General features: G+C 43.4%; 3 protein-coding genes across 3 annotated transcripts; 1 reads left to right on the top strand and 2 right to left on the bottom strand.

The window, feature by feature from the left end:
- Nucleotides 1–1,330: 1,330 nt before the first annotated feature.
- Bfra_002793 (uncharacterized protein) lies at nt 1,331–3,250 on the bottom strand (the record flags this gene model as incomplete). Its single annotated transcript, XM_037333207.1, has 3 exons — nt 1,331–1,466; nt 1,508–3,153; nt 3,230–3,250. 3 exons carry the CDS (start codon nt 3,248–3,250, stop codon nt 1,331–1,333), a joined length of 1,803 nt encoding a protein of 600 aa, XP_037195335.1.
- A 1,188-nt stretch (nt 3,251–4,438) lies between these two features.
- On the bottom strand, nt 4,439–9,018 carry Bfra_002792 (putative udp-glucose:glycoprotein glucosyltransferase protein; the record flags this gene model as incomplete). The annotated part of the gene is made up of 3 exons (XM_037333206.1): nt 4,439–8,414; nt 8,469–8,819; nt 8,873–9,018. The coding sequence occupies 3 exons, from the start codon at nt 9,016–9,018 to the stop codon at nt 4,439–4,441; spliced, it is 4,473 nt and encodes a 1,490-aa protein (XP_037195334.1).
- Nucleotides 9,019–9,693: 675 nt separating this feature from the next.
- Nucleotides 9,694–13,651, top strand: Bfra_002791 (putative coatomer subunit protein; the record flags this gene model as incomplete). Its single annotated transcript, XM_037333205.1, has 6 exons — nt 9,694–9,735; nt 9,808–9,857; nt 9,908–10,227; nt 10,284–12,182; nt 12,238–13,358; nt 13,409–13,651. The coding sequence occupies 6 exons, from the start codon at nt 9,694–9,696 to the stop codon at nt 13,649–13,651; spliced, it is 3,675 nt and encodes a 1,224-aa protein (XP_037195333.1).
- Nucleotides 13,652–13,950: the final 299 nt, after the last annotated feature.

Below are 13,950 nucleotides of genomic sequence, written 5' to 3'. Positions count from 1 at the left end.
TGAATTTGTAGTAGTTTCAAGTTTTAGAAGAGGATGTTGAAATTGTTTCTGGCGAAGACCTTCAAAACGTTCTAAAGCCATATTAGCATGCTGAAAGGTAAAGTAGCTTGTTGGACTTACTTGATCCTGAATTTTCTGATAAATAATCCAGTAGAGCTACCTGCTTGTGAGGGTTGTATGTGGGAATTCTGTGCAACTCAAATTGCTTGGTTTGAACAAGTATTTGAAACGTGAAGGGCAACCCAGTCGCTATCAATGGCCAACGACGATGTTGTTTTTGTAAATCTTGGGCTGCTTATTATCTGCGTGTTAAGTGACTGAAGCTTTCGTGATGCGCCAATTTTTGAGTTTGTTTTGAGTAATTTGGGCTCTGCCTTGATGACAATCGGTTCCTGTCAGAATGAGCTGCTAGTTTTCAGGCAATATTAGCAAATCTAACCGAAAACAATAGAAATAGAAGATTATCATCATAGGAATCCCTACTAGTGTTATGAAAGTCTATTGTTCTCAAACTTGTGCAATATTCGGTGGAGAGGGGAGACACCAGGTGCTCAGTAAGAAAAAAAAAAAGTGCAAGTGATGGCAACTCTGACTCCAATGATTGTAAATTGTATCACTCAATAGAAATGTACAAGGAAGAGAAAGCCGTCTTGATTTTGCAATTCGAAGAAATGTGGTTGCAAAACTGACATGAAAAGACTGGTTGCCGTAGCGGAGGGGAGGAGGGGAGAAATTCAATTGTACACTGCTTTCCCAAAAGTCACGGGATTTCGCTTCAAGTCGAATATAGCTAGGACAGCAAATTCACTCAGTTTTGTCTTGAGGGTTTCTAAAAGACCTGAAATAATCATGAAGATCACCATCATTGTGATCGTTGGGAGATATGTGAGTGACGTGGAGTTCTCGAAGTTATGAAACTTTTGCATAACACGACAAGGTAAAGTAATCACCTTTGTCAGGAACACCTCGTCATGCGGCTGGTTTGAGTAACTCTCTTTACATTTTAATCCAGTAATTCTCCCTGACCATGTTGAGAAGCTTTCCATCACTAATATCCTGCTGCAAAAACCTTATAGTCTGTTCCACACCTGATACCAAGCAAAAACGCAACACTAATTAGGTAGAAGCGAACAAGAACAGCGGGATTTCTTGCGCCAAGAGTAGCAGGCCTATTTACAATCTTTTCTTTACCTCCCTATCCCATCTACTATGAAAGCTCACATCACTAACATCCGCTTATTTTAGTATGATCACCTTCTCCCACGATATACATATCCCCCGACGGACTGATAAGTTGCAGGCAGCCATTACACAATAGAAGCCACATATTCTAATACTTTTCGACACTCATACGAGTACCGACGAAGTCATTCGACAAACCCCATTTAAAAATGGAACTTAAAGCACTTTGATAACCCACCTCTGCGCCTGCGCCTGCACCTGCACCAGTATCTGGACTCGGATGTCTTGTTATTGCTCCGAGAAGTCAGTGTCTCGCCTTCAGTACTTGAACTCGGGAGGGTCCAGATTATTTTGTTCGGGCGCAGATTGTACTTTCTGAGGGTTCGAATCTTGGCTATTATTCCTGTTCTTTTCATACTGTTGAAATTCCGCAGTGGTCAGGTTTTCAAAGTGATAATAACCTTGCCGTGACTGCTGGGCTCCCCCGTGTCTTTCGATTTGGATTTGGACAGGATTTCGCTGGGCAATTTGTTGAGAGGCCACAAGATTCTGGAAGTCATTTTGATCTTGTTGGACATATTGACGAGGTGCGTGGGGACCATGAAGTTGAGGCTGTTCAAGCTTCTGCTGGCCCTGGTCATATTGTTGATACATTCCACAGACTTGATTTTGGAATTGTAATGGGGTTTTCTGGTTATACCACTGATCCATCACGTCACCTTGGGCTTGAAATTGCTTAAAGCTCTGTCGATGATGCTGCTGCTGAAAATTGTATCTTTGGTCCTGTGGTGGAGTGTAGTTTTGTAATGTTGTATATTGGGGCATATGTCCGTAAATTTGTTGTGTCTGTTGTGGTAGCGTTCCATACTCTTGAGCATGGAAAGTATCACTCCCGTGATGGATAGGCAATTTTCGCATCCCAAATTCCTGTCCTTGAAATTGGGTCACAATCTGCTGAGAATAGTGAGGAGACGCAACTTTTTCACGTCGTTGCTGCATTCCGGATCCTGGATTTTGGCCTTGGTTGTCGACCTGTCGTTGGTTGAACTGGTGTAATGTTTCATTGCTGCGATCATGTTGAGCGGGTGGTTGTTGCACATGTCCTCCGGGCCGTATAAGACTCTGTAGCCCTTGCCCAACGCCCGGCGCTCCCCGAACTCGGTCACTTTCAAGTGGTCCGGCATTGAAATGGGGCTGCCTGCTATTGACCTGAAATTTGGTCGTAACTGGTTGGAATTGCGGTGCAGTTGGTCGAAACTGGAACTTTGGTGCCGACGGGTGTGCTTGCAAATTTTGCGCTCCTGAAAGCACGGGTGTGGAAGCTGTAACATGAATTTTTGCATCAGAGCTGTTTGAGACGCGTGTATCATTTTGCATGTCATCAAATGAAGACTCTGCGATTGTGGAAGCCCTCTGCTCCTTCGAGCTTTGCTCTTCAGGTGTTACTTCAATCGTCGATCTCATCTCAGATGGAGGGAGTATTTGACCGTCTTCAGCAAAAGCAATGATGCCACAACCCTCTGCAATAGCTGCCATCCGAAAGAGATTGAGATCATCAATCTGCGACTGGTCATTCCAATCAAAGTTCCTAAATTTGGCATATGTGCGAATAGTAATATGCTCTGGGTCATGATAGTTGCAGCTGACGAAGAAGAACTTAGTCGAATCGCGGATACCACATACTGCAGCTGTGATATCTGCATGTTCCGAAGGATTGGAACTATGTTTGATCTCGAAAAAGATCTCCGTGAGGAGGTCAGGATTCATGTTTTCGACAAGACAAAAGTCTTTTGATCCATGACGGAAAAATCCAGAAAATGCTATGCGGCATCCTTTTTCGAAGATAAAGCTGTGGTTCATTCGATCATCTTGTAGAATAGGATTAGCCCCTCTCGCTGCGTCCCTTGAAGAGAAATCTTTCTGCTGGGAGCGAAATTCGGCAGGAAAGGTTGGATGGTCCTGATTGAACGGCTACGAATCAATTAGTCAAGAGATCTAAAAGATAACAAATTGCTTGATTGGTTTTGAAGAGAAAGGAAATACTCACGAAAAACGGCTTAAAAGGCATATTGAATTCTGTTTGACCTTCCAGTCAATGTTCTGTGTAAGCTTTTTGTGAAAACCAGAAGTCGTAACAGTGAGTTATGATGGGTCTCTGTTGATTGAGCCAAAATAATCTGTATCCTTTATTGAAATGAAGTACCACAATTCTTCTCTTGTTGATGAAAGACGAAACTGGTATATGAAATCTCAAGGATTAATAGTGCTACCCATAACTTTGGTTTGCAGATTTTGAGGTTTATGGAGTGTTCGAATGGGAGGTTCTTGAGTTGGATACAGCTCACTTAAAACGGCCAAAATCCAGAGAAATGTGCTCGGACCTCCAACCTCTGTTGAATTCTCAGACACTCAGCAGGGGTGAATTCGAACTATGACTGACATCTATTACTTTGAGGAGAAACATGTAAACTTGATGTGATTTTGATTATTTTTTAATTGGATATAATGTACAATATATGGGAGAGATCTCCTTCGTGACGAGGAGTGACTAAAGTACCTTCAGTCTAGAGAGTTGAGATTGACTTGCTCAATGTTCCATATGAACTTCAAAGGCATACTAATGGAAGTACGAAGGTCCAGGAAGTGTAAGGCTTAATATCAGACTAAGTGAATATCTACTATATCCTTATTGGTGTTGCGTATACATTACTTGGGTGTGAATTCCCCTCATTCGGTATATTCATAGATCACTAGATGCTTCTACACTTTGCAAATCTAATCTGCTTTGCTTTATTCTCCTGATTCTTTGATCCTACAGTCAACGCTTCGATCTATGTGAACAAGTAGAGATATAGTGCTTGTTCAAAGTGACCCAAGCAGAGCTGAAGCGGTGTACAATTTTCTAGCTTACTAGCTATGGATTGGAATATAGAGGATGCATATTTGGAACAAGATGTTTGTAATGAATAATTGCTCCGGAATTCATACAAATCATACACATTTATTACTTCATTCTTGTGCAGCAGTCAGACAGTGGGCGATGAAAATATGTGGCTCAGTTACAATGAAGCATGCAATATACAAAGGCTTGAGTCAATGATGCTTGTGTAACTATCAACACTTCACATTTGATACAGCAATAATGAAGCTTGAAATATTAAGTGAACGAAGTGAAAAAGCACGCAAACAAAGGCATCATGACAAATAAACTAATATTATACATCATACAAAGATCAATTCTCTATTCCCCACTCATCTACAACTCATCTTTCTTAGTTTTTGTATCCACCGTCTCCTCCATTGTTCTACTTTTCGTATTTCTACCCTCCGCACTCTCATTTCCATTTATATTGATCCCTTTTCTCTTCTTATCGACAGCGGCAATCTCATCGTCATACAGTGTCCACTCCGGTACCTGTCTCCTTGCTCTGTCCAACTTCGGTTCCTTAGTCAACGGATTGTTACACAAATCAATCGTTCTCGCTTCTTTGAGACTCTCGTCACTGCACCAAGTTTCGCACCAAAGCCATTCTTGCGGTAGACTGTGGATAGGAAGAACCTGTTGCATATGGTTTGGTAAATCTTGATCCAAGTTTGATAAACTATTTGGGTCTGCAGAGAGAGATTGATATTGTTGGCGAAGACGATCTCCTGCAGCAATCTGACGGAATCGGCGGAGATCTACAACGTAAAGAGCACTGATATGGTAAGGTAAGCCACGAAGGAATTTCTCCCAGTAGCCTTGTTTCCAGAAACGGAAACCCTCCATTTCGGTTCTGCTATCGCACATAGGAGTGAAGCCGTATGGTGCACCTTGAAGATCATGATTTACGAGCTCGATCATATCTGTACGAACGATTTGATCGGCATCCACGAAGATAACTTTGTCTAGAGATAATGGGAAAAGAACATCCAAGAAGAGGATTTTGTAGCCCCAAATCTCACGTTGCTTCTCAGTTTGTCCTCGGAGCCAATGAGGCCATTTATACGTTACCATTTCGTATTTGAAGCCATATTCTGCGGCAAGATGAGGAATGAAATCTTTGAAAGATGGGGATAGAAACTGCTCAATAAACCAGAACTTTACAGTGTGCTTCGTGTTCTTCATGACACTAACCATCATGATATTCAGCATACGCTCATAAAGATGACCACTAGCAACAGAAAAGATGTTTATCTCGGCCTGCTCCTCCACTGCTGCAGTAGCTTTTGTTTTGCTGCCTAAGATGCCTTGCGCAAAGTTTAATCCTCGGGAGACGTAGTCCATTGCAGATTCAACCTTGGCTTCAAGGACATCTTCTCCTTCCATACCAGGCTTGCGAGAAAGACGAGGATATAGAGTGGCTCCTTGAAAGCTCATGAGAACAACTTCCGTGGTGTTGTCACCAGGAACAGGCGCCCATCCTTTTGAGCCTATGCTATCAATTTTAAATATTTCGGAGGTTCTTCCACTCTGTAGATCAATCTTGTAAAATCCAGGGTTAGCTTTGAATTGGAAGTACCCTAGATTAGACATTATTATGGTGTCGGCAAAATGTGGGTCTCTCTCGGTGCCTAGAATGAGCTGTGCTCCGCGAGGAGGACTGCCAGATGGCATGTCTCTTGAGTGACCTTCAATGAGAATATGTTCAAGCTCATATAACGCATCGACATCAGCCTTGATAGAGCTGAGTTTGATGTTATCCGGGTCATGGATAGAAACTTTAGGAGCAACTAGCCATGCTGGTGGTATGTCCAACTTGACAGTCAACAATGCCTCCTGTGGCACGCCGGTAAACGAGGCACCAGGCTCAATCAGAGCACCTTCGTCGTCAAAAGTAGGCTTCGAATCTAGAACGTATCTATAAAATCTCTTGACTGGAAGCTCTTGGAGACGTTCTTTGGGGTTTAAGAACATCTTAAGATAGACTCCTTCGAGTTCAGATATAGCCTTCACGATTGGAACCCACTTCTGCCCCTGTTCACTAGCTGGATCGATAGTAACAGTCATATGTATGGTTGCAGTTGACGAATCTCCTGTTTCGATGGATGTATAAGAAGAGTTCCAAACGTCGAATGCACTGATTCTATTAGTTGGTGCCTGCTCAAACATGCCATCGGGTGTATCTGATACTGATGACAACGCGACCATCGAGGAAATTTTGGCACCAGCCAAAGGATCAGCAATCTTATCTGACAATCCGAGACTTTGCATGGCAGAATAAACAGGAATTATGCGTTTGGCACGTTCATATGAGATCAACTGCTCAAGGTCTTCTTGGTTAAGTTCGGAACCAGCAGGTATTGGCCCAACAAGCCGTCCATTAAGCAAGATGCCATTTTCACCTGGTGACAGGGCTGCAGCTCGGACCAATGGACCGGCTTCCTTCCAAAAAGCCCTTGCGGAATCTTGAGTCGTGAGATCCAATTCAGGTCCTTCAGGGCTCACTAAGCTAGACAAAACTTGTGCGTCCACAAATGGTTTGTCTGACTTCTTCTGGATATGTGAGAACAAATGGGTGCTGAAATCTGATGTTTCGGATTCACCGGGAGAATTATGGAGGATGGCAATCTCAAGAGCTGGAACAGATTCCCGGAATGTAGCCGCGGATAAAAGAAGCTCTAAACCAGAAGCAGATGATAAATCTGCTACCAGAATCATGTGAGCCCAATCTTCCTTAGGCGATGCCGAATCTGATCCAATCTTGGGTAATTTGGAAAGAAGATCGCCATGCTGCTTCGAAAGAGTGGTAATATCAATTATCTTCAGATTCTTGTCACTTTCTGGAACTATAAGGGAGTTTCGTCGTGGCGTTGCTTCGGAGAGGAAGAAGTCTGGGATGTAAGATTCTTGGGTAAATATTTCGTTGAAAACTCCCTGCTGAATAACTTGCAAGTCTGCGGTGAGTCGTTGGACCATTGCTTGCAACCAATTTTCGTCTCTAGGGAGCGCGACTCCATCTACGAAGATTGGTGGAAAGTCGCCGTTCGCAGAGAGTCTTGTGGTCCAGCGGCCTGCAGCATCAATTTGATCGTTGTAATGATCTGACTTCAGTAAATCCACAAGAGGAATTGCTATCTTCTCGGCTCGAACCTCCCGTCCCTCGATAGCGGCTTGGAAAGACTTTTCAGTTGGGTTAGCTGCCCCATTTGTAACGGAAGCCTCAAGATAAGCAATAGCTCCAGAGAGTCCATAAACATCCAAAAGATGATACAAGACTCTTGTTTGCTCTACAGCGGTTGGAGAAGTGGTGATTGGAACAAGCCCAATATGGAGGACTAATTTTCTTTTGACGAAACTTGCAAGTGTTTCAGCGACGAGTGCGATATCTTCTTTCGTACTGAAATCCACTGGTATAACCAAGTTGAAAATTTCCTTACGGACTGAGGGGAGCTGCCCAGGATATGTTCTCTGCAGTAAAGCGCCAAGAGTCTCGGGAAATTCTTGGTAGCGTTTGTCCTTTTCGATGTCATTCAACCACATGATAACACTACCTCCCTCAATCTCATCTCTCCAATCAAACCTTTGAACGTCTCCATTACTCTTAGCTTCGGAAATGCTAGAATGGGAAAGTAACTGGACAGCTTCAGGTCCTGTCAACCCAAGATCACGAACACCATGGATCAGTTTTCTCTCCTTTCGTAAGATATCGAGGATATTTATAGCATCAATCTGACGATCTATCATTTGCACACCGTTCATCCACCATACGTTGGTCCCTGCGGGGACCAATTTGCCGCGGTTGTAATTGTGCTCCGCAAAGAACTCGGAAGAGACATTGTGGGAAGCTATAGCACTGGAATGTTTTGGAAAGTCTTGTGAAAGCTTGATGAGGGAATCAAATGGCTTGTCACTCTGCATAATGAAACTAGATGCTTTGAGTCCCAGTGAAGAAAGCTCTGATGTGGAGAGGGGCTTGAGATCAGCTACCTCCTCGTCTTCAAACTTGACCTTGGCCTCGGTCTTGGATTCAGTTGTTCCCTCATCATCTTTGCGGTCATCAATAACGATATAGTCAGTTCTTTTGAGGGCGAGCTCTACACCATAGCCCGGAATCATGAGAGGCTTATTCGAGCTAGCATCGATCGCTCGCCTATGACGGAGACGATAAGATGTTTTACCTTCACGAGCAGTTTTAACCAAGGTTTTGTGGAATAAACCAAATGTTGAGGATGTTATATCAGCATATAAGATGGAATGGGGTCCAGTAGGATTCCCGAGAACATAGTCAAATGGTAGTTCTTGTGTTTGTCTATAAGCCAACTATTAGCCACTTGATGATTTCACTCGATCACTCAAAACTCACGAATCGCCAGTCACTGTTCCATGAGGCTTATCCAATGTGTGAGAACAATACTGATGTCCATCGAAGAGCACCCATGTTGGACAGGATGAATCTTGCTCTGTTTGTATAGAGGCCTCTGCGGCAGTGTGATAATATTGGAATTGTGCTTCAATACGCGGTGCAGCCACTCTCATTGACAATGCAAGCTTGTATGATGAAAGTGCCTCCGGATCCATATGACCATCTTCTGTCAGAACTTTTATAAATTTGTCATATAGGTCTTTGTCGGTGGATGCTCTTGCAAAATAGCCGTCTGCAATCCGGTCAAGGAGAGGGAAGTACGAGGATACATTTTCCGTTGCTGCAGTTTCTCTACACGGGTATCAGTATAGCTAGAAAGGCACTCTAAGAAGATTTAAACATACAGCAGCTCAAGGAGATATGGGGCTGAGGGAAAGGATGTTTGCAAGCCAACATTGATGGATGGGCTAGCAGTAACACAGATGGAATGAAGATATGTAGATGCCAATAGAGCTCCTGAGAGTCCCCATGGCAATGTGAAGCCTCCCATCTTGAATGTGGAGTTCTAAAAGCTTCGGCTGGGTGTTGGAAGACGCTCCTCTATACGGTCTTTCATAGGGGAACTTCCCCAAGCTATAGATAAGGCTAATAAGGCTAACGATGGTAGACAACTCTTTGAAGCTGTTGTCCGCCTGAAGATCAAGACAAAAGAAAGTTTACAATGTATTATCAAATTTGAGACATGAGTAGCATAAATATCATAAGTAGAGATCACTTAAAAATTTCCCTACTCGTAGAATATGAAGATGTTATAGACAAGGCTGACTAGATAGAATTGAGGTCTTATCGCATTCCCCTCAAGGGACAGATTTCCATAATCTAGAGCTCCAACCAAAAGTGGTTCAGGGATTGTTTCGAGCTCCTGTGGCTGGTGAAGCTTTTGGTGCTAATTGGGTGGCAGCCTTGTCAATTGAGTGTGTTGATGCCTTATTTGCGGGAAACAGCAACGTCGCATTTCACACGCTTCGATGTTTAATACCATATCCTCCTGTACTTTACCTTAATTTCAAACAAACCACCGGATATCTTTTCTTCTTACGTCTTTCTCCAGAATACTGTGCACTATACTTGAGAAAGTGTCATACCAGGAGAAGATTAATTTAATTCGCCCAGTTACTTGATGCGCAACGTATAGGGTTGTTCGTCATTCAGAGCATCGGTCAACATGGCATCTAATTCCAATTCCTCCCCGACGATGCTGACGAAGGTATGTTGCGGCCTCTGACTCTTAAACTGAGAGGCTCGCTCAATGGGGTTATAATACTGACACGCATATAAGTTCGAGTCGAAATCTTCCAGAGCAAAGGGCATTGCTTTCCATCCTAAACGGTTCGTTCACAAATTCCATGCGCAATACCTATACCTAACTATATTCATAGGCCATGGATTCTAGTTTCTTTACATTCTTCGACCATTCAGCTATGGGATTATCGCATGGGAACATTGATTGATAGATTTGAAGAGCATGATGGGCCAGTTCGAGGAATTGACTTCCACAAGACACAACCCCTCTTCGTCTCCGGTGGTGATGATTACAAGATTAAGGTCTGGTCATTGCAGACTCGCAGATGTCTATTCACCTTGAACGGTCATTTGGATTATGTTCGCACAGTTTTCTTTCATCATGAGCTTCCTTGGATCATTTCCAGCTCGGACGATCAAACTATTAGAATATGGAACTGGCAGAATCGCTCTCTAAGTAAGCTGGGAATGGCTCAACATTGTATTCGCATACGATACTAATATTCTTTTCAGTTTGCACAATGACCGGTCACAATCATTACACAATGTGCGCTCAATTCCATCCCAAAGACGATTTGGTAGTTTCTGCATCCCTTGATCAATCGGTTCGAGTTTGGGATATCTCAGGCTTGCGAAAGAAGCACTCGGCGCCAACTTCGATGACTTTCGAAGACCAGATGTCAAGAGGGAACCAGGCTCAAGCAGATATGTTTGGAAATACTGATGCTGTAGTCAAATTCGTACTCGAAGGACACGATAGAGGTGTGAATTGGGTAGCTTTCCATCCAACTTTACCTCTGATCGTTTCTGCTGGTGATGATCGACTCGTGAAGTTATGGCGAATGAGCGAAACAAAGGCATGGGAAGTCGACACCTGCCGGGGGCATTTCCAAAACGCATCTGGATGCTTATTCCACCCTCATCAGGATTTGATCTTGTCAGTTGGCGAAGATAAAACTATCCGAGTTTGGGATCTCAATAAACGTACATCAGTGCAGTCATTCAAGCGAGAGAATGATAGATTTTGGGTCATTGCAGCTCACCCTGAGATAAACCTTTTCGCTGCTGGACACGATAATGGTGTCATGGTATTCAAACTTGAGCGAGAACGCCCTGCATCTGCCTTCTATCAGAACAACCTCTTTTACATCACCAAGGATAAACATGTCAAATCTTATGATTTCCAAAAGAATATTGAAAGTCCAACACTATTGACCTTGAAAAAACTCGGAAGCCCTTGGGTCCCACCTAGATCACTTTCCTACAACCCAGCCGAAAGAGCTGTCTTGGTCACTTCTCCTGCAGATGGCGGTTCATATGAACTCATCAATCTTCCTCGAGATGGAGCCGGCTCAATGGATTCAAATGACACAAAACGAGGCCAAGGTACTTCTGCTGTATTTGTAGCACGAAACAGATTCGCCGTTTTTAATGCTACAACTCAACAAATCGATATCAAAGATCTTTCCAACTCCACAACCAAGACCATCAAGCCTCCAAATGGAACCACCGATATATACTTTGGTGGAACTGGTAATCTTTTGCTGATCACCCCCACTGCCGTTCATTTATATGACATCCAGCAAAAGAAAGCAACTGCTGAACTTACTGTATCGGGTGTCAAGTATGTTGTCTGGTCCAACGACGGCTTATACGCAGCTCTCTTGAGCAAGCATAATGTCACAATTGTTACAAAATCTCTAGAACAAGTCAGCACCCTTCACGAAACCATCCGCATCAAGAGTGCAACCTGGGATGATGCAGGCGTTCTTCTTTACTCAACTTTGAACCACATCAAATACACTTTATTGAACGGAGACAATGGTATCGTTCGCACCCTCGATCAAACCGTCTATCTTGTCAGAGTGAAGGCACGTACTATGTACTGTTTAGACCGAAGTGCTAAGCCAAAGATTCTGAATATTGATCCTACTGAGTATCGTTTCAAGCTTGCCCTTGTGAAGCGAAACTATGAGGAGATGTTGCAAATCATTAAGAATTCCAGTCTTGTTGGTCAAAGTATCATCTCTTATTTGCAAAAGAAGGGTTACCCAGAGATTGCCTTACAATTCGTTCAAGATCCACAAACTCGATTTGAATTGGCAATCGAGTGTGGTAACTTAGAAGTCGCAGTTGAGATGGCCAAGCAATTAGACCGACCAAAGTTGTGGTCCAGATTGACAGCGGAAGCCCTAGCTCACGGTAATCATCAAATTGTTGAGATGACATATCAGAAGTTGCGACAATTTGACAAATTATCGTTCCTGTATCTAGCCACTGGAGACGAAGCAAAACTAACGAGAATGGCCAAAATTGCGGAACATCGTGGCGACTTCACTGCCCGTTTCCAGAACGCTCTATATCTTGGAGATGTTCAAGATAGGATACAGATGTTCAAGGAGATTGATCTTTGTAAGTTTCCATTAAACATGTTGCTACTCACATACGAAGTACTAACCCAGATTAGATCCTCTTGCTTACATGACCGCAAAATCGCATGGACTTACAGAAGAATGCGAGTCGATTCTCGAGGCTACTGGCCTCACCGAAGATCAAATCACATTGCCTACCCTTGGATCGCCACTTACCCCTCCCAAACCTGTCATCCCCACCTTCAAGGCAAATTGGCCAACAAAGGCAACTTCGCAATCTTTCTTCGAGAAAGCCCTTCTTGGTCAAGTCGAGGGTCTCTCCCTAGAGGATGAACCTTCCGCTGCTGCAAATGGATTCGGTTTTGACGAAGCTGGAAATGATGAAGCTAAAACTGGTGCTCTCATTGAGGCCGATGATGATGATGAAGATGCTGCAGGATGGGATATGGGCGATGATATTGTCCCAGAGGTTGAGAATGACTTTGTCAATGTTGATAGTGCAGAGGCTGGCGCTGGTAGCAGTGAGGCTGATTTATGGGCTCGCAACTCTCCTATCGCTGCTGATCACGTTGCCGGCGGTTCTTTCGAAACTGCTATGCAACTACTCAATCGTCAACTTGGCGCCGTCAACTTTGAGCCTTTGAAACCTAGATTCATGGAAATTTACCAAGCATCAAAGACTTACCTCCCTGCATCCGCAAGTCTCTCGCCTTTGGTCAATTATGTTCGACGAACAGTTGATGAGACAGATCCTCGCAAGGTTCTTCCTATTATTCCACGAGATATCGAATCATTAGCAACCATCGACCTACAGAGAGGATACGATGCCATGCGACAAAACAAACTTGAAGATGGCGCTACTATATTCAAGGGTATCCTTCATGCTCTGCTTGTGAACGCTGTCTCAACCGCTTCCGAGGTATCAGAGGCAAAGAAACTCATCACGACAGCATCAGAATATAGTATAGCAATGGCTATTGAAATTTCAAGGCGGAAGATTGGAACTGCTGATGAAATTTCAAAATCACCAGAGAAACTCAAGCGCAGTTTGGAATTGTCAGCTTATTTCACTATTCCCAAGTTGGAAGTTGTTCATAGACAATTAGCTCTAACGAGTGCGATGAAATTGGCTTTCACCAGCAAGAACTATAACTCCGCGTTAAGCTTCGCTAACAGGATGTTGGCAAACGGTGGAAGTGCCAAGGTTCTTGAGAATGTAAGCAGTCCACACCACTATTTAATGACATTAACTGACAGAATTTCTAGGCTCGTAAGATTAAGGCTAATTGTGAACGTAACCCCAACGATACCCATGAGATTGAGTTTGATCAATTTGCTGAATTCGATGTCTGTGCTGCCTCACACACACCTATTTACTCTGGCTCCCCATTCGAAGTCTGCGCATTTGATGGTAGCAAATATCAAGCTAAATATAAGGGTACTGTCTGTGCAGTATGTGGTGTCTGCGAGGTTGGTAAGAATGGAAGTGGATTGAAACTTGTTGCTTAGGTGCAATGGTGGCATGAATTTAGGGTGGTGTAGGATGATTGAGATATCTTTTGGTTGAGGTGATAAAATTCATATTGGAGTTTGAGGAAAAATTACGCCGTTAAATTAGTTGATGAATGTAGAACGTGGTTCTTGGCTGCTCAGTTATAAATGAAGATTATGTAGTTGCATCCCAGGTATAGATGATGATTGCTGAGTACAGAATTGTGCTTTTCAAGTGGCATAAGTCTAACTGTCTGAGTAGTGAACACAACCTCAGAAAAAGATGTCTATGGAATCGAAATCTCGCGATCCAATGA

Source organism: Botrytis fragariae (assembly GCF_013461495.1).
Source record: "Botrytis fragariae strain BVB16 chromosome Unknown tig00000012, whole genome shotgun sequence".
Lineage (NCBI taxonomy): Eukaryota > Fungi > Ascomycota > Leotiomycetes > Helotiales > Sclerotiniaceae > Botrytis > Botrytis fragariae.
This window is presented reverse-complemented; position numbering and strand designations above follow the sequence as displayed.